Source organism: Phocoena phocoena, chromosome 4 (assembly GCF_963924675.1).
Source record: "Phocoena phocoena chromosome 4, mPhoPho1.1, whole genome shotgun sequence".
Classification (NCBI taxonomy): domain Eukaryota; kingdom Metazoa; phylum Chordata; class Mammalia; order Artiodactyla; family Phocoenidae; genus Phocoena; species Phocoena phocoena.
The window spans coordinates 6,834,427-6,856,412 of NC_089222.1; the positions used below are offsets into that span (position 1 = coordinate 6,834,427).

At 37.8% G+C, this 21,986-nt stretch overlaps 1 protein-coding gene across 1 annotated transcript in view; it reads left to right on the plus strand.

The window, feature by feature from the left end:
• Window positions 1-21,986, plus strand: part of ZNF385D (zinc finger protein 385D) — a 334,430-nt gene that overhangs the window by 182,753 nt on the left and 129,691 nt on the right. Inside the window, exon 3 of the mRNA XM_065875748.1 lies at window positions 19,615-19,725. Within this exon, the coding sequence (XP_065731820.1) occupies window positions 19,615-19,725 (111 nt within the window). The remainder of the gene's footprint in view (window positions 1-19,614; window positions 19,726-21,986) is intronic.

Here is a 21,986-nt window from a genome sequence, read left to right on the forward strand (position 1 = left end):
TACAAATAAATTCAGCAACAGAGGAAGGATGAAAATGTAGTTTTTCACTGTCATGTATTCTTTTCCTGATCGAAGGAATTACATATTCTAAGAAGTGGAGGAAAGCAACTTCCACTGAGTTCCTGGAAGATTCCAGAGGAAGTGACATGATCCTAAATCATATTCTTGATGTTAAAATATTGTTTAGAAGAGTGATTATTTTAAATGGAATAGCTTTTCTGATTAAATATGACCAACAGTGATCCTTTATCTGCAACTATAATTTATTGATATCAAATATCAGATGTTTTGGACTAATGTATATTTTTTAAGAGCCAAGGTTCCTTTTATTCAGATTTTTTATTTAAAACACATTTAGATAAAACTTCTAGTTTTTATTTCAAAATGGGACAGAGAGCATACAAATAGAATTCCTTTTCTCTCAAGATTTCTTTGAAATAAATCTAAAGAAATACAAAAATGAGAGATTGCTACAAAAGAACAGAGATGTTTCAGATCACCATGGATGGAGGTTTAAACATCTCTGGGAGCCAGATGGTGGAAGGGAAGAGCATAGAAAAAGAAAGGAGATAAAAGTATGAAGTCAGAACCTTGGTGAAGGTCTGGAATTAGGGTCTGCAGATACCATGTTGAGTGAACAAAGCAGAAAGCATGAGACAAGGGGGTCTGAAAAAATGAGGATTGACTGAGAAGAGGAGAATGTGTTTTAAATTAAGATTAAAAACACATTTTTATAGAAAAGGAAAGGCAAAAACGAACAATAGAAAAGTATGCTTTATATATGTAGCAGTCGAAAATAAGACAGAATTTCAAGCAACTGATGGGTAATAAGAAAGTAGAAGCTACTTTGCTTGAAGCTAAAAGATTCTCTTTTGAATGAGCCAAGTTTTTTAGCATTGGAACCATAGAAAATGTAATCGAATCCTATCATGTTACCTGGTCAGTGGACAAAAATATTGATGAAGTCAAAACAATGAGAGTGTTGTTTATTAGCTTTCAACTTTTAGAATCTTCCTTGAACAAAGCCTAGAAGAATGGGTGGTAGTTAGGGTACTAACTATTTCAGGTAGAAAATGTTGAACATTTACAAGTGTAAGAGTAGTTGAGAGAATTTGGAAATTGGAAATTGAGGAAGAAAAAATGTACGAAAACAAGTAACTTCAAGCAGGGAATCTGAGATCCTGACTCAAGTTAATGGAACCAGACATAACTATGGAAACATATTATGTACAGTTGTAAAATAATAAGAGAATATTCAACTTAGAACAATTTGAAAATGTTTGTAGAAGATTGTGGAGACAAAGACAAAGTGTGATAGTGTATATGTATTAAATTCTCATCTTTATTAGTGTCTAGAGATATATTAGCATGTTACTTAGAGCCATGATGTCAACTGGCAGAAACTTATTAATAATAATAATAAACATTTCATTTCAGGCATTTACCTCTGGGCTGAAGCTCTTTTGTACTATTTGGTTTGTTACCATATGTGCATTATTTGATAAAAAGAAACAAAAATAGAAAAATTATAGCACAATATTTTGAGAGTCTCTCTGGAAGAAGACTTGAAGTGCCCAGGAATTACAAAATGTACTAGTTAGTATTCCAACTAACAAAATAACCTCTTAAATCCGTGGTTCTCAACCTGCTTGCTCCTGGGTATCAAGCTGAGATTTGCAACCCGCTCCAGGCTATGTGAAGAGAGGTTTAAGTGGTTACAGTTTATATTTTACTTTTTACAGTTTATGCAGTTAAGCCACCAATCATCCAGCAACATTGTATTTGTGGTTTTTCAAAAATTTATACAAATGTTTCTGTATGATAGACACCAGAAGTATTTAAATTACAACCAAATGCAACTATGCCTTTATGGTCAAAAGAAGTCCTTAGGTACTGGGTTACCTTCACTTTTGGTTCAGACAGATTTGATCTGAAGGATTTCTGGAAGGACATGATAGCCTCAGCTTCATTCTTCCTTGACCTTCACAGTTGAGAACATCTTTGCTGACCCCTTGTCTATCACTGTATCTGATTCAAGCTTTTAACTACAGTTCAACTTTACAGTGGTTCCTTTAGGTCCTTAAAAAGGTCAGGAAGTGAAAAACAAGCAGAGTCCAGAAAGATGTAGAGAGAAGTGAAACAGTTTAACAACACTCTGGAGATTAAAAATAACCTGCAGTGTCATTTATTAACAAGCAAGTCAATGGTGAGAAGTACTTTAAAATATCCCTTGTTTATTTCAAGTTGTTCTGGCATAGTTTTCTTCATCAGTTCTTTCTTTCTTTTTTTTTTAAATGTGTATGTGTTTCTGCCCATGGGTTGCCAATTCCCAAGAACCCCAAATTCAGACCCAGTTTTTAAGTTGATTTCAGAAGTTTGTTGAGCTCCTACACATGTTTGAGAGTCAGTGTGGTATGTAGGAAGAACACTGGTTTTTAATAAACCTGGGTTTAAATCTTCGAGCTGCAAATCATTTATCTTGGCTATTCTTCAGTTTTCATTTCTTTAAACAAGGATATTACCATATCTTTTATAGAATTCTTTAGCTAAAAGTTATTTATTGGTGGCAAAGAAGACATTGGTTTCCTGGAAACATCTAGGGAAAACATTTTAATCACAGGAAGTTGAGTCTGTTACCAAGGTTTTGACCAATACTTCTTAGCCATCCCCCATGGAGTCTTTTAAACTTTGAACTAATTTGCCTTGGGTTGGGGCTCTCAATCTATACCTTTAACAAGTTCCCAAATGATTCCTGGTGTACAGCTGAGGTTGAGAATGATTGCTTTAAACACATGGCATGCATTTTAAGAGAGATTATTATTTACTTATTTTTAAACCTGCAGTTTATTTTGAATATTTCCATCAAGACCTCCAAACAACAGTTGGCCTTAGATGACAATGCAAATTTTCTATGAAATTGAACTGCATGGCTTCAACCAAGAATTATATCTTGGGCCCCCTTTTTCTCCTTAAAATGATTGACAGCAGCTGGGGTGCCTGCTTTCGCATAGCTAATGACTTTCTTTGACAATAAACCTTTCCTGAGTATTTTCTGTGTTCAGGCACTTGTTTTTCAAAGATGAATAAAACTGACTATATCTTTTGCAGTTTCGGGAAGGGAGAGCTGAAAGCAGAATATCTGGGTGGTGGAGAGTATATGACATGACATTGGAATGTACAGGGTGTTGTGAAGACTGGGGGGAGGGGTATTTAGCCCCGCCTACCAAGAGACCCCAGGGATTACTCTTGGAAAAAGAACATTAGGAGGGATAGGCAGGAATTACACATGTAATAAGTAATAAAGATTGGATAAAGGAAAGAACCTTACAAAAGAGAAGGAGACAGTAAACCATACCAGGTTATACAAGAAGTTGCCAGCAAATCTGTAATACTGGAGGAAATACAAGGAGGCAAGGAGGAATGGAAATGAATCCAGACACGTGGGCCCGGGCTGGTTCGTGGAAGGCAGTGTTTGCCAACGTAAAATGCCCTTCAAGCCTTGCATTCCCAGTTGATGGCTAAGAAAAATAGGCATCTGGGACACCTATGGGGAGGTGGGGGAAATGTGTGTGTAAGTTAGCGAATGAATACTTCAGTGCAAGGAGAAGTCGAATAATTCAAGAAACTATCAAGTCTAGCCCAAACACAGAACGAAAGAAATTGAATCCTGCCAAATTCAAAAGAGTGAGAGATTTTATGTAGGGGATTGGTGGATAAATACTGGTACATAAATTGGTACATAAATAATATGCATGCATGTGTATGCACACACAGACATATGCACAGACATATATGTGTTGTGCTCGGCCCCGGGCGTCCCCGGGAGTCCCGACCAGCAGGACAAATCCTTGTGAGTCCGAGGAGGAACCTGTAGGGGTTGAAAAGAGAAGAAGGGGCAGGAGACGCGAAAGAATGGAGGCAAGACAAATTCCTGATCAAGCCTCAAACTTTTATTGCTGCAGTAGCTGTATTTATACAGTACAGAGAAAGGGGGGCGGGATCCAGAATAAGGGAAGTATTTGGCAAATTATCATTGGTGCTGCGTGCGCGGGTTTTCGTTTTAGGCGCGGGCTTTTATCTCATTAAGCAGGAAGAGAAGCAGGATGTCGGCCATCTTCTAATGGCGAAAACTTCTTGGCTCCCAACATCTCCTCCCTTTTTATTTCTTTTAAGGAGGTGGGCATTAACCGAGTGAGGGAGTAGTGACCTGAATCCTCCCGTGGACAATGTATGTGTGTCCACCATTGCTGGCTCTTGGTATCTTTTGGGGAGGAGAGGCAGAGCCAAGAATAATCTTAGATATTGAAGCCAAAAACAATGTTTAGATACCAACCTCTTTCATAATTCAGGTATACTCACAGGGAATAACAGAGATTACCTTATGTATAAAGGTTTTCCCTTGTGCATGCTTTGCTGTCACACTCAACTCGGTACCCATACCCTCCCATCAAAGAGGGGGGTAGGCATGTCTCTGTCTCATGCCGCTCCAGTGGAGGGGCAGCCAGAATCATCTTTTGGTTCTGCTTCAGGTTAAATTCTGAGGCAAGTGTGGAGGGGGTTCAGCCTGGCTGACAACCAGCAAAGATGACAGGATCAGGGTCACAACGGATAGTCCTTGTTGTCTTTGTCGTCTTTTCAATGCCAAGAGGATCTCCATCTTTTTCTGAAAAGGAAAAGAAATACAATCTCAGGGAAAAGGGCCCTGGATAATTTTCATTATTTCATAGAATTTATAGGTTTAATAAGACGCTCGGGCAGCCAACGTGCTCCACCTTCCTTGGTATTGTATACACATGCAGACCCCCTCCCCCAGATGAGGAGTGGATCGGGCCCATGCCACTTAAAGGTCAAAGGGTCTTTCCACATAACTTGTGCATATTGATTTTTAGTTTCTTGATGCCAAAGACGATCGGCGGCAGATCTACCATTAATATCTAATTGTAAAAAATTAATAACAAATAGGGCATGACTAAGAATATTTTTTGGGGAATTTTTTGTAGCAGTTAAATCATTATTTTTAAGTTTGGAAATGGTATTTTTAAGAGTTTGATGGGCTCTTTCTACTATGCCTTGACCCTGGGGGTTATAGGGAATTCCCGTAAGATGTTTTATTTGAAACCGGGTGCAAAAATCTTGGAAAGCCTGGGAAGTATACCCAGGCCCATTATCTGTTTTAATTATTTGAGGCTTGCCTAAAACTGTAAAACATTGGAGCACATGTGAAATAATGTTTCTTGTGGCTTCTCCTCCCTGGAGGGAGGCATATATAAAGCCGCTAAAAGTGTCAATGGACACATGAATAAATTTTAATTTTCCAAATTCAGCAAGATGGGTGACATCCATTTGCCAAATTTCATTAGGTAATAAACCTCTTGGGTTTACTCCAAGATGTGGAAGAGGTAAAAGTGTAACGCACTCTGGACAATTTTTTACAATTTGTCTTGCCTGCTCTCGAGTGAGCTTGAACAACAAGCGAAGAGTATGTGCATTAACATGATGTAGCTGATGAAATTGAGTAGCCTGAGAAATAGGATCAGAGGTTATGGTGCACATTAGGCGGGCATTTTTATCAGCTAAATCATTGCCCTGAGAAAGGGGTCCAGGGAGATCTGTATGAGCCCTAAGATGATCAATAAAAAAAGGCACTTGTCTCCGGAGTATAAGACTCTGAAGCTGTTGAAAAAGGGGAACAGCATTGGAAGAGGGTTTAATATATGGAACAGTTTCTAAAAGGGGGACGGACAAGGCTATATATGAGCTATCCGTATATAAATTAAAGGGGGTTTCTTGTAACATTTCAAAAACCTGAAGAATGGCAAAAAGCTCAACAAGCTGTGCTGACAAAAAGGGGGATTGTACCCTATAGGACTGATTGTTTATAACATATACAGCAACACCGGATGATGATCCATCAGTAAATACTAAGGCAGCATCTACCAAAGGAACAGCAGAAGTAATTTTGGGAAATATAAAGAGATGTTTTCTAGCAAACTGAAGGAGCTTATCAGGAGGATAATGATTATCAATATTACCCTGAAAGGAGGATAAGGAAACAAGCCATTTATCATCAGTTTGCAGTAACCAATTAAGTTCTTCTTTGGTATAGGGGAGAATCAAATGATCAGGATCTCTGCCAAAAAATTGACGGCTTTTTTCCCTGCCTAAAGTAAGAACCTTTGCTACTAAGGAAGGGTAGGTCTTAAGCACTTTGTTAGGAGAAACGGACAAATGTATCCTATATAGCAAGTTTTTTGTTGTTTGTCTAGGGCGGATGTGTCTTTAATAAAATCTTTTAGGGCGGCTCCTATTGCAAGACCAACAGAATGGGAGGGACCAATTCCGGAACACAATTTAATATAATCAGCAAGGCTACCACCACGATGAGCCCGAAGGGCAGCCTGGCAGGCTGGATTAGCATTTTCATAAGCTAAATGTTTAACAAAGGCGTTATCAGTTTCACTATCGCCCACCAGACGTTCGGTGGCGTCCGTGAGGCGGCTAATAAACTCACAATAAGGCTCTTCTGGTCCCTGGCGAATTTTCGCCAAAGAAGTTGTGGCCGAACCCTTAGGCGGAAGGCGGCGCCAGGCCTTAAGGCCAGCATTTTGTATTTGAGCCAACAGACCAGGGGGAAAAGCAGCCTGAGCCTCATTGGAATCATAGGGGCTGCTTTAAGAATTGTTTCTCCGGTCTCAACAACCTTTTGGATATCGGGGTCAAAAAAATGACCCATAAGAATCTCTCTAATTAAATTCCAATATGAAAATGCAGTCACAGGTACTTTAGAAGGCCCAAAAGCCTTATAATAATCATTTAAACAATCTCCTACACGATTCCAACATTTTTTATCTATCGTCCCTTCTTGTGGGAACCATGGGCAAACATCAGACAAAAATATAAAAAAATCACGCAAATCTTTTTTTCTAGCCTTAATCTTTCGCATCTTGAGGGAATCCTCGATCCCCTGAAGAAAGAGTTCGTGGGAACTCAATTCCTGTCCCATTTTTAAGCTCCACTTACCTTACTCTCTACCGGTCACAACTGCCGGAGGGCGGCTAGTCCTCCGGGGACCTAATCGAGCTGCACTTTCGAGTTCACTCTCGCGGCGGCTCAGTGGGTGCCTGGCCAGGCCTTCGTAAGCGTGCTACCTCCGTTAGGATCCGTTCCTCGGGCCCCACGTTGGGCGCCAATTGTGCACGGCCCCGGGCGTCCCCGGGAGTCCCGACCAGCAGGACAAATCCTTGTGAGTCCGAGGAGGAACCTGTAGGGGTTGAAAAGAGAAGAAAGGGCAGGAGACGCGAAAGAATGGAGGCAAGACAAATTCCTGATCAAGCCTCAAACTTTTATTGCTGCAGTAGCTGTATTTATACAGTACAGAGAAAGGGGGGCGGGATCCAGAATAAGGGAAGTATTTGGCAAATTATCATTGGTGCTGCGTGCGCGGGTTTTCGTTTTAGGCGCGGGCTTTTATCTCATTAAGCAGGAAGAGAAGCAGGATGTCGGCCATCTTCTAATGGCGAAAACTTCTTGGCTCCCAACAATGTGTATTTGCATTTTTGAACAAAACGCAAAGACAAGTAAGGATATTCTTATGTGCCTAATTCCATATGTATGTGTTCACTTGGGATTTTCATGCTAGAAGAGATCATTATTAATTACCTATTGAGATGGAATTTGTTTAAAAAGAACCATCCTACACATCATTATACGTTCTCAAAGGCATTAAAGGTTGATGAAACAGAGACAGACAAGCAAAGGAGCAAGAAAAAAAGGCACAATGAGAAACGTGTACCCCCAAATTTATGTTTTTTTCTAATTTAACCAAACAATTAAAATCAGGATAATTGCTCACATAGCTCATACCAATGTGCCATTGTTTAATTTTTCTATAGATTATAACTTTTCACTTTGTGACATTTCAAAAGTACCTCATCAAAATTTATTTGAGGGCTCACTAGTAAAGATCTGCTTCTTTCAATTTCATGAGCCTCATCTCTATGTATATTTCAATTTCTTAAACATATTTCTTCTTCCCAGACTCTTGGGGATGACAAGACTCTGTGAGGCTAAAGTTGATCACGTTAGAGAGAAGGCAGGAAAGGAATGGTCTCAGTGATCCATTGCTAGTTCAAACATTCCCTTTTAGGCACTAAAACAAGAAAACTGATTTTGATTTTTCCTTTAATCAAGAAGTCCTAGAATTAGTGCCTGAGTAAAATTTCACAGTGGTTTGTAGATTTTTATATTCCCCATTCCATTTCTTATGGGTTGAATCGTGTCCCCCCAAAAAAGGTATGTTATAGTCCTAACCCCCAATACATCAGAATGTGACCTTACTTGGAAATGGTCGCTTTACAGAGATAATCAACTTAAAATGAGTTCAGTAGAATGGTCCCTAATCCCATATGACTGGTATCCTTATAAGAAGTGGAAATTTGGACACAGAGATAGACACACACAGGAAGCTTGCGACGTGAAGATGGAGGATTAGAAAGATGTGTCTATAAGCTAAGGGTTGCTAAAGATTGCTGGCAAAAATACCAGAAGCTAGGGATAGGCAGGAAGAATTCTCCTTACAGATTTCAGAGGAAGTAAGTATGGTTTGCAAACATCTTGATTTCGAACTTCTAGCCTCCAAGACTATGAGATAATAAATTTCTGTTGCTTTAAGCCACCAAGTTGGTTAGTAGCCCTAGGAAACTTATACATGGTTCAAATCTTAAAAAGGGGGTATTAAAAGTCCGGTCAACATGGTCCTTTCACCTTGTTATCATTTCAAGCCAGAGCATAATCCATCCAACCATCTGTCCATCCATCCAGCCATCCGTCTATCCATCCATCCAACCATCTTTTCATCCATCCATCCTTCCATCCATCTATCCTTCTATCTAGCAGCACCATGATTTTGAAAAAGAAAGGAATTTAACAACAGAAAAATAGAAAGGACATAATTTTAGATTAAGAGAAAATCCTTTCAGTTCAGCCATCAGTGATTTATGTACAAAAGTATTTTGTCCTCACCTTTCTTTTCACCTCAGAATACAGCAGGTTTCAACACCTGGCTCACATTTCGGTGACCTACTGAGGAACCAGATGTGTTTCTGGACTTCTGGTACAGCTGGTAATAGAATGGATTTCTGAAATTTATCCTCCAGCTCAGTCTACCATGCCATGCTTTCTGGGGCATTTTCTGTAAATGGAATCCCAGCTCTGAAGTTGTTGGATTTAATTACCTAGACATTATTCGGAGACCAAGGCTGACCAACCATTGGGTAACCTGTCTCCTGGCTCAGGCAGGCCCCATAGGCATTCATTGTCTTCCAAAGAGGTTTTGCCATTTAAGTCCACCAGAAACGGGATTCTGATCAAAGCATTTGAGTCAAATTTCGTACCTGTAATGCTGATAACAAGGTTTCTAAAGTGTCCAAATTAAGCGCTGGTATCTTCTCTACAGAGTGGTGTTAGTGTGATCAGGAAACAGTCATCCCTCTTAAAGAAACTCAATATTCTTTTGGCCAGAGAAAAAATCTCATTGCAGAAAAAGGGAGCCCATACATAGAATGAAATCACCTTCTTTCCTTCCTTTTTTCCCCTCTGACCTTTTCCCCTCTCCTGGTATAGCTTTTCTCATTGATAAAGTGAGATATTTCAGTAAAATTTCAATATATATTGAGTACCCACTGGGTTCCAGGAAAAGGAATGAGAACCACAGGAGATGAGAAGATGGGTGAAACTGAAAATACCACAAATAGATGATGTCTAAAGGTGAGCCAGGATTAAACTTCCATGACTGAGACATTGTGTCAGTAATGATTCCACATATCCACTTAAAAATCAAGGAACTATACTCAATATCTTGCAATAATCTATAAGGGAAAAGAATCTGAGACAGAATATATATGTGCGTGTATATATATATATATATAGGGGGTATATGTATATGTATATGTGTATGCATATATATATACATATACATATGTATATGTGTAGTTCATATATATTGAACTATACTCAATATCTTGCAATAATCTATAAGGGAAAAGAATCTGAAAAAGAATATATATATGTGTGTATATATATATATATATATAGGGGTATATGTATATGTATATGTGTATGCATATATATATACATATACATATGTATATGTGTAGTTCATATATATTGAACTATACTCAATATCTTGCAATAATCTATAAGGGAAAAGAATCTGAAAAAGAATATATATATGTGTGTATATATATATATATATATATAGGGGGTATATGTATATGTGTATGCATATATATATACATATGTATATGTGTAGTTCATATATATTGAACTATACTCAATATCTTGCAATAATCTATAAGGGAAAAGAATCTGAAAAAGAATATATATATGTGTGTATATATATATATATATATATAGGGGGTATATGTATATGTGTATGCATATATATATACATATGTATATGTGTAGTTCATATATATTGAACTATACTCAATATCTTGCAATAATCTATAAGGGAAAAGAATCTGAAAAAGAATATATATATGTGTGTATATATATATATATATATAGGGGGTATATGTATATGTGTATGCATATATATATACATATGTATATGTGTAGTTCATATATATTGAACTATACTCAATATCTTGCAATAATCTATAAGGGAAAAGAATCTGAAAAAGAATATATATATGTGTGTATATATATATATATATATATATATATAGGGGGTATATGTATATGTGTATGCATATATATCTGGTTTCCTGTCATGGTTAGCTTTTCTAGGTAGGTCCACACTCAGCATTAGGTACAGAGGAAAACTGTACATTAATTAGGTACAGAGGAAAACTGTACACTTTTTTGGTATGTACATTAATGTATTTAAAACAAATGATACAAATGAACTTATTTACAAAACAGAAATAGACTCACAGACATAGAAAACAAACAGTTACCAAAGGGGAAGTGTGGGTGGAGGGATAAACTAGGAGATACACACTACTATATATAAAATAGATAAACAACAAGGACCTACCATATAGCACAGGTAATTACATTCAATATTTTGTAGTGACGTATAATGAAAAAGAATATGAAAAAGAATAGGTATATATATATATAACTGAATCACTTTGCTATACACCTGAAAGTAACACAACATTGTAAATCAAAAATATTTCAATAAAAAAAATTTTTTTAATGACAAAAAAAGAAAAAAATACCTTGGAGTACAGCTATCTGTGGGCATTCCATGACAGCACCACAACACATTGGTTAAATGCAATTTGCTGGAGTACATAAATGATCCTAAGAAAAACAATGTCTTAAGATCCCCTTAAGATCATCCATTCTTTACTTTGAACTGTGTTTCACTTTATTAGCCTTCTCATAGAACATTAGGGAAAATAGCCATGGCAGAAAGCCACTGACAGTGAAATGTCTCTTCCATTTAGACATGTCCTGGGTACTTGGAGAGCATCTGAATGGCTTTGCTCATTTAAGTTCAAGCATTGGTTTCCTGAGCAAAATCAGCTTCTCTTGAACTGATCAGAACAGTATGTCTGTTAGCCTTTGTCTAGGAAGATGCCTGGTGGAAAAATGGTCTGATATTGGCACTAAAGTATAAAGAGAACCAATCAACCATTGCCTCATTACTTAGATGACACTATGTCTATAAATGAATTCATAGATGAATACACGTAAATTCTGCTTGGTGGCTTCCAGTTGTAGATTCTACTCCGAGCTTCTATATTCCGATTGTGTCATGGAGTCATTTATCCACATGCTTTTGCTTTCAATAACCTCTCTTCACCCCTCATGCCTAAGGTTCCCTTGTGAATCCAGGTTTTCTCACAGCTATTGTTAATACCATTCCAAGACCGATGTTAAGTTTTGTTATTGGGCTTTAATAATATTCAATTTATTTAGCAACTCAACAGTCATGTGTTGAGCCCTAGCCCAAGTGGGAGACACTCTGCTGATTCCTGGGCACAAACAACCAAAGGACTCAGCCCTGCCTTGACTCTTCCCTCTTTTGGGTGAAACAAAAGAGATGAGAGATCTTCAGATGGTGCGATGGAGTGTCCTGCAGGGTGAGTTGGAGGACCTAACCCATTTGAAGGAAGTCAGCTAAGAATTCTAGAAGAATAGATGAGTTCTGATTGGAGTCCTGAAAAGTAGGTAGGCATTAGCCAGGGAAAGATGAACCAGGAAGCATGGGGAAAGGGTTTCACCTGATTATTGAGATTGATGGGAAAAGCCTACCTCTAGTTGAATGAATTCCTTTGTTGAAAGCACTCATGCATGTCTTTTGCTACTTGGCAAAATCCAAGAAACCATGAAACTTCACGTGTACCTTCTGTTCCACATCCCCCGAGTTCCACTCAGAGCTGCGTCTTGGTCTTGAGTGATTGGTATTCTTGTTAAACTCCCTTCCAACCCGAATCTTGTAGAAGAGAAATGCTGAAAATGTTCTGTATCTTAGTGGGGATGGTGATACCATGGGAGTATGCACATGTTTTAAAAAATCAACTAATACACTTCAGATGTATGCACTTTTTTGGTATGTAAGTTATATGCCCATTTTAAAAAGTTTTTTTTTAAAAGGACAAAAGTTGCAATTTTTTTCAAACGGACAAATTTGTTGGAGTGCAATTATTGGAATTTTTAAATTCGTGTTTTCTAAGGTGTGGTTATGTCATATAAACACCAGTTTTACTAGTTCATAGTTGATGGAATAAATTACTCAGTGTCACTTGTTATTTCATGGTCACAGACATCCACGACAGTGGATATCACAGAGCTTTATCGTGGTACTGGATGGAGGTAGGGGTGGGTGCCAAGTGGGAAGCTGTGGGTATTAGTTGACTCTGCCACTTACTGCTTCTGCGATAGGCAAAGGGGGAGTGAGACCTCCTCAGAAAGTTGTTAGGATAGAAATAATGCTTATAAACACAGTAAGTGCCCTTAAGGTAACCTTTAGCATTATTGTCACTGGCCATTGTTCCCTAGTAATACCAGCCTGAAGAGACAACCTTTATATTTCTGGACTTCTAACTTCCTGGCATTTAAGTTCTTATTCTTTGATTTGAAAGCCACAGTACTAATGGGAACAGAAAGAGGAGAGGTCTCTTGGAGCAGGAAATGTAAACTCAGGGTTAAGCCTCCTCCTCTCTGAAAACACAGCAGCAACCTAAGAAAGGGGATATAGGGAAAGAACTGTGGCTGACTTCCCCGGGAAGAACTGTGGCACTGGTTACTCATTTACAAATCAATTTAGCAGAAAGCCCTGAGGGGAGATGAGGGAAAAGCTAGGCCTGGGAGAGAAATGCAAAGACCCTTAAACTTGAAATGGAGGAAAACTTATTCATTTGGCTTTAAATAAGGCCATAGACTGAGTTTGAAATTGAATTTTACTCTATAGTTTGGGTAAGCATATCAATAGCTAGTGTATCATTCTTCACTTTTGTTTGTTGGTTTGGGGAGGGGTATATATAAAATAGATAAATGTATTTTATTGTAAATAAAATGTATTTAGAAAATTTTAGCTTTCAAATTTTCCCACTTTAGAAATTAAATAAATGTCTTAAAATGCCATGTAGCTTTTACCATTTCTTTTCGTTTTTAATTTAGGGCTGCATGGATTCAGTGAAACGTCTGGCTCTGATTTCTGTGTATTGCATGTTTAGTTTAGTGACTTTCGTTTTGTACGAAGGCATTACATCTTATTCATATTCGTATAACGATTTTATTTTACCAGATCACTATTTTTTAAACTATGCATTGAACAAAGATGCTAAATTTAAAAACAAAGAAAACAGCAAAACTTTGGTTATATTATTTTAGAAATTATTTAAAGCAGATATTTTTATTGTGAGACATCTCAGCGAATTTAATATTTGATGTGCACTGTGAATGTCCAGGCTGTGGTACCTAGATTTCCTACAACTTATTTGATCCAAGAATCCCTTTTCTCTTTCCTACACACATTGGCATTTCTTCAGACTGGTTCTGTAGACAAATTCCTAATTATAATACGCATACACACAATAAGGTGTGATTATTTTGACAGATCAGACCTGTTGGTTCACGGGGAGAAAACCAACATACATGACTTTGTTTTTGAACAAAATGTTTGATTATAATGGTAAATAATGGTGTGTTTGGACAAAATGATCCAAGTGGCTGTGTGTGTTTCCCCTGAGTGACAGTAGATGCTACTTTTAGTTATATACCATGTGGTATCATTTAATTAACTATTTAACAACAGAACTGGTTATTATTTAGATTTTGCCCTTTTATAATTCCTTGTTGTAAGTGATTTTACATATATTTATAGATATATATATATTACAGAGGTGATTATGACTTACTTTCATTAATAAAGGCATTAAACTTTTGTCATTCTGTTGTACTAGGTTTCTAAAATAATAAAATATAATTACTTTTGGTGGTATAACTATGTTTGTGGAAGCCATCATTAAAATATAATTCGGCTGTGCTTTTTTTAAAGTATACTGGGAAATAAAATGGTCTCTGAATTAGAATACATTACCTAGCATTTGGAAATTTGATTTTATAGCAACAGTGATCAGAACAACATTCAATTCAAAAAAAAGAATTAAATCTAGAGAATATGACACATTTGTATGAAGTGTCTACTTCCAAAATACCTCCTACTCTTTTCCGGATTGAATGTGGTCACTGCAAGTGTCCAGTGTTAATGAAAGACAAAATAATATGTTTCTTGCAAAATATGATAAAAACTCAACAGTATGTATTTTCAGAGAGCCCTTAGTATAAATCTGTAATTCATTTTTATTTCAAAGTGTCATTATAAGGGGGCTTCAGTATTCCTAAATGGAATATAGGCATAATTCACCTGATCCTTAATAGAAATGGACCCCGTTTGTGCAGACAGAACAGATACAACAGAACATGATGAGACAGCTACCTCTACATCAGTACCTCTTTCAGCTGTTGGCTGAAAGGGAAGTTATGCCCCGGTGTTCTCTGTGCTGTCACAGAAGCATTGTGATGGCATTTTTAGAGTCGTATAAGAGTGATCCTGGAAAGCAGAAAGTGGGCTCTCGAAGCCTCCCAGATTCACTCATCTGTGTGGTCAATGGGTTTCTCAAGTTCTATGCATTGTCCATTTTGGTTCTGAGGAAATAGGGGTGAGGTGGAGTTGATGGAAGTTTGACTTACCTGGGGTGAGGGACTTGGCAGTGTATATAGAGAAGAATTCTGTACCATGCCCTTTGACCTTTCATACTATTCCTCTAGAGCAGTTTCAAGCTAAGATAAAGAAACAGTAATTTTATGTTAATTTTTAATGCTTGGATTAAGATGCTGAACTGAATTTAGGAATGCGCTTAGATTATGTATTAAGATTTGAAAAAGTTATAGAATTTACTGGAAACAATTCAAATATCCATCAACTAACAAATGGATAAACACATCGGGGTATATCCGTACGAAGAAATACTACTCGGCAATAAAAAGGAATTAGCTACTGATAGATGCAACAACGTGGATGAATCTTAAAAGCATCATACTGAATGAAAGGCGCCAGACACAAAAGAGCACATACTGTACAATTCCATGTGTATGAACTTTGAGAAGACGGAAAAATATCGTGACAGAAAGCAGACCAGTGCTTGCAGAGGCTGGGTGGAGGTAGGAATGGACCACAGAGGGCAGGATGGAACTTTCTGGGTAATGGAAATATTCTATATGATAATTATTAAGGCTGTATCTATTTGTCAAATCTCATCAAATCGTACACTTAAGACTGGTGAATTTTATTGTACATACATTACGCTTAAATAAAACTGGTTAAAAAGAAAATATGGTAGAATTGGAGGGGGAGGGAGGGGATCCTAGAATGTGTTAATTCCTGGAAGTGACCAGAAAAATTATGGGGCAGTTGAGCTTCATCCAGAATCTGGGATTAACATGAGAAAAAATTTAAAGTGATGATGGAAGATAAAAATGAGAACCCATGAGTTCTTCCTGATCATAACTGTTTAGTATATAAACCACCCATCCTAGTACTTAGCACATGGAGGCACTTAATAAATGCTGAGTGCTATTAATTCTCTTGTTGATGTTGTTATTACTTAGAACAGTGCACTAAGAGTGTCTAGACAACCTTTTAGGAGTTGTGAATGTAGACAGAACCTTGCTCCTAACCAGTGAAGAGGGCTTACGAGTTAGCTGGTTCTGATGATTTGAAATACACAAAAGCAGGTGGAATGTATCAATGACTGGTTTAGGCTAATTAATGAACTATTATGTATCCCAGAAGCTGAATATTAGAGCATCATTTCACAGACACGTTCTTAGCTTTCGTGTGTATGTCAAATCTTTTCTGAGCTAGCTCAACCCATTGGGAAGACTCTCATAAGAAGTTTGTATCTGATGAGAGTTAAGAGTTCCAAAGTCTACAAGCATTCAACAAAAACGATGGCTGTATGTACAACATTGGGATCATTTTGAAATGTTTTTTGGCCATGTGAGAAATGGAAGGTGTGCCAACAAAGACCACAGGAGTGTGAGGCACCTGTTAACCTTGATCATCACGTGGGATGTGCAAAAGGGAAAATGTAATAGACAACATTTATTGACTCTTTTATTTTTATTTATTTATTAGGTTTAATTAATTAATTAACTTTTGGGCCGCATTGGGTCTTCGTTGCTGCGCGCGGGCTTTCTCTAGTTGCGGCGAGCGGGGGCTACCCTTCCTTGCGGTGCGCAGGCTTCTCATTGCGCTGGCTTCTCTTGTTGCAGAGCACAGGCTCTAGGCGCGCGGGCTCAGTAGTTGTGGCTCACGGGCTCCAGAGTGCAGGCTCAGTAGTTGTGGCACACGGGCCCAGTTGCTCCACGGCATGTGGGATCCTCCCGGACCTGGGCTCAAACCTGTGTCCCCTGCATTGGCAGGCAGATTCTTAGCCACTGTGCCACCAGGGAAGCCCCTTGACTCTTTTTTTAAATTAATTTTTATTGGAGTATAGTTGCTTTACAATGTTGTGTTTGTTTCTACTCTACGGCAAAGTGAATCAGCTATATGTATACATATATCCCCTCTTTTTTGGATTTCCCTCCCCTTTAGGTCACCACAAAGCATTGAGTAGAGTTCCCTGTGCTATACAGTCTGTTCTCATTAGCTGTCTATTTTATACATAGCATCAATAGTGTATGTATGTTAATCCCAATCTCCCAATTCCTACCATCCCCCCTTCCCCCTTGGTATCCGTACATTTGTTCTCTACCTCTGTGTCTCTACTTCTGCTTTGCGAATAAGATCAGCTATACCATTTGAGAGTCCACATATATGTGTTAATATACGATATTTGTTTTTCTCTTTCTGACTTAACTTCACTCTGTATGACCATCTCTAGGTCCATCCACGTCTCAACAAATGACCCGATTTTGTTACTTTTCATGGCTGAGTAATATTCCATTGTATATATGTACCACATCTTTATCCATTCCTCTGTCGATGGACATTTAGGTTGCTTCCGTGTCCTGGCTATTGTAAATAATGCTGCAGTGAACATTGGGCTGCATGTGTCTTTTTGAATTATGGTTTTCTCAGGGTATATGCCCAGTAGTGGGATTGCTGGGTCATATGGTAGTTCTATTTTTGGTTTTCTAAGGAACCTGCATACTGTTCTCCATAGTGGCTGTATCAATTTACATTCACATCAACAGTGTATGCGGGTTCCCTGTTCTCCACACCCTCTCCAGCATTTAGTGTTTGTAGATTTTTTGATGATGGCCATGCTGACTGGTGTGAAGTGATACCTCACTTTAGTTTTGATTGGCATTTCTCCAATAATTAGTGATGTTGAGCATCTTTTCATGTGTTTGTTGGCCATCAGTATGTCTTTGGAGAAATGTCGATTTAGGTCTTCTACCCATTTTTGGATTGGGTTGTTTGGTGTTTTGTTATTGAGCTGCATGAGCTGCTTATAAATTTTGGAGATTAATCTTTTATCAGTTGCTTCATTTGAAAATATTTTCTCCCATTCTGAGGGTTGTCTTTTATCCTTGTTTATGGTTTCCTGTGCTGTGCAAAAGCTTTTAAGTTTCATTAGGTCCCACTTGTTTATTTTTGTTTTTATTTCCATTACTCTAGGAGGTGAGTCAAAAAGGATCTTGCTGTGATTTATGTCATAGAGTGCTCTGCCTTTATTTTCCTCTAAGAGTTGTATAGTGTCTGGCCTTACATTTAGGTCTTTAATCCATTTTGAGTTTATTTTTGTGTATGTTGTTAGGGAGTGTTCTAATTTCATTCTTTTACATGTAGCTGTCCGAGTTTTCCCAGCACCACTTACTGACTTCTTAATGTGCCCGGCACTGTCCTGTGCTCAGTAATTTCAAGAATCATTATGTTTAAACTTCATCACAACCTTAAGAGATAGATGCACATGAGCAAAGAGGTAGCACAAGTATTAAGAAGCAGATCAAAATTTGTATCTGACTCTAACAGTTGGGAATCACTGATGTGGACCCTGGGACAAAGCTTGGTGAGGAGACATGAAATTTTATCAGAGCTAGGTTGCTTACATGATGTTTTGGGTGTCCCTTGTCCTGTCCTGGGAATGGGATGAAGAGAAGTAACAGACATCTGGCCCAAACTCTCTGAACCTCAAGCAGTAAGTCCATAGGATAGCAGTATGTATTAGGTGATCAGTAAATGATTGTTGAAAGAATCCATAGCTCCACGTCTGAATACTTAGAAAGCAGGATTTGTGTGCAGGTAACCCTTGCTTTTCCAAAATTCTCTTTCTGTCACCTCGCTTTGACCAAAGATCTGTATTAGTACCTGTTTCTGCTAACCAAAGGAAATCCAAAGAGGATTCTCATTTTTACACAAAAAGGCAAACAGCGAAAGTGATGTTCAGCCTTTGTTTTGCAGCAGCTCTTACAGAGGCAGCATGAACCCTGACCAGCAAGGCTGGCATCTCTAAGCTCCATCCCCTCCCCAGGCAACTACACTCAGCATCCAGCCGCCATGGCTTTGAACTGTGTCTGTGCACATCTGTGCTTTAGCTAGGTTTACATTGTGCAGCCATTAGCAAGATGTGCCCTAAGGTAGTGGCGTCTACTTTCAGATAGCAGGGGAAATCTATACCACACTCTTCAGGCAGAAAGATACCAAACATAGCATAAGGTTAATTATCCATAATGGGGCTTAAGTTATTTTCATAGCTGCTCATCTAAGTCTATTTTGAAGTCCGTTTGGGGCAATGGCATAGACGAACTTCTGTGTAAGGTTTCTGGCATTCACAATAGCTTGAGTTTTGATAAACCTTTAATTGTATTTGAGGATTATCAAACTGAGGCAATTGTTGAGCCTAAATGAGAAGAACGGTTTAGCATGCAGACTCTAATGGGTACATTTATCATTTCCTTATCGTACTGCTCGTTGTCGTCTATGTTTCAAGAAAGTAGAAATGCCATTTCTTAGAATAAAAATGTTCTTTATAATGTAAGCAGTAGATTGAAGCTGTACAGATTGGTTCTTTAATGAAATAGGCAACATTCCAATGGAACTGACAAGCTTTATTTCTATTTGTTGTATTTTTTTTTTTCTCATTACAGATGGACCCGATTCAGAAAGCTGTAATAAATCATACTTTCGGGGTCCCTCTCCCTCATCGAAGAAAGCAAATCATATCATGCAATGTTTGCCAGCTGAGATTTAATTCTGATGTAAGTTTATCATTTAGTATTCACTGGAAAAGAATGTATTCTGCTGTTCTAATCTTGCAGAAGACGCTTCTTAAACGTTTTTCTCCAATAACTGAGCATGTCAAAATGCAAAGGTAACATTTTAACTCCGTATGTGCTTTAAGTTTGGACTTTATTATATTATGTTTGGTTGTTTTCTATAAAAAAAATCACACCTAAACAAACTGGTATACTTGCACTTTAATGGTATTTTTTAGTCTCTTGGGAATGCTAAATTTAGGTAACACACTTTGCCTTTGGGGAATGGTAGAAATTTAGGAGTGACGAGGCTTTCAGTAAATCACACCTCTGAAATAAGGTAGGTCCCAGATTATATTTCAAAGCCAAGGTTTTGGCTTTGTAAATACTCTTCTCCTGCCCTGACGGTCCCCAATTGCAGACCTCTGGTGTCTTTAATTGTATTTGTGTTAGAGACGTCCAGTCACTGACCTAGAAATATAAGTATTTTAACACGGGGTTCTGAAGACCTCAAAGGCCCCCAGCCCCTAATGAGTAAAAGTTAAGTGGAGAACATGACAGGAGCAAGACAGTGTAGACCTGACACTTTGCAAGTTATTCACAGAGAGGGATCCTCATCTTTTATACCTTTTCTAAGGGACAGTGTGGACTCTGGGTTCATCACAGAAGCTAATTTTGCTTGTGGTCAATATGAAGAAAACTGCCGCCCATCCCCATCCTACTTTGGAATGGAGTCGGTCCTGAGATACAGAAAAGAAAAGGGACGTTGGTTTGGAAGGAATAAAAATTGCACATCTTGTTGACACTCTTGGTAAACAGAGGACCCCATCTATCAAAGTGGCCTTTCCAGGGTGCCATGTTATTGCCCTAAATGGATATGCTGTATGGAGATAACCAAACAGCTCTGGATTCTGGAGAATGTTAGGCCTTCCAGTATTTAATCACCCTAGGCAAGTGTGTCCCTTAGCTGATCTGAGGATAAGGGTTTCATATGAGATAATCAGGCACGGGAAATAGATGTGGCATAAATAAAGTGGCTTTTTCCTTCCGTGAGAGCATTTCATTTGTATAAGGATTGCTGCTGTCTTATGAACTCATACCTACTAGTAGAATCATCAGGTAATTTTATAACATTCCTTCTGTTGGCTTAAAAAGAGGACTAGATTGCCTGCATAGCACCTGAATGGCATTTGCTGCTGTAAAAAGAATACACTAAACATACAGCATTTTATTTGAAGGGCTGTCTTTTGTTTTTTTGTTTTGTTTTGTTGTTTGTTTTTGAATACCATGCACCTTGATTCGATTTGATTTTTAAGAAAATTACTATAGTTTAATTTATTAAAAAATATTTCAAGTGATGAATGTTATATAATAACCTCTTCCAGCTGGTGTAAAAAAAAAAAACAAAACAGCTTTCCTGACTTGCAAATAAGAGTTCTGAACTCAACAGTTGCAATTTTGATCATTTTTAAATACTCAGCAAACAATCATATAGTTCCATAATTGTTAAGTGTGTCCTTCTTTATTCCTTTTCTTCTTAAATCATATTGATATTTCACTTTGGTATTGATCAGATAATGTTGCAAGTCTCTGAGGAGCCCTGTTTCCCGCTCCTTACATCTAATAAGGGCTGTTTCAAATATCAACGCTTCTGCCAACAATTTCACTGCTAATGTTTTTCTCTATATTAAGAAAACTTCCTGTAAACTGGAAGCCAGAAAGAGACTTCAAGCTCGTTGAACACACTCTCCCACTAAATGTAAGAAAACCATTTGCTATATCTAGACTAGGTCTTTGGGTTGATTATCCCCAGTGATGGGTAACTCACCACTTCAAGACACAATTGGTCTTTTTTTTTTTGGCAGGTGTTTCTACTAATCCTGTAGATGGATATCAAAGTCATATTTAAAACTTTAGAAATACTGTCAGGTATGCTTTAGGAAACACACTATGTTTCCATATATGATTATTAACATAAAGAACATAATGTAAGATAAAGATTTGCATATTTCTTTTCTAAAATGTAATCTTATTTTATTTCTTAGTAAGAGATTAAAAATGTATTTGTATTCATTTGCTAATGAATTTTCAAAGTGATATAGGAATCAATATGTATTTATTAGGGAAATTGCTTCTCATTCTTATAACTTTGTTCTCAGGTTTCTCTAAAAGGAAAATGGCCAAGGTATTTGGAGAATGGACAAGAATCAGTCTCGGTCATAATTAAACAATTGCAGACTTGACCACTCATTAGATGGTTACTG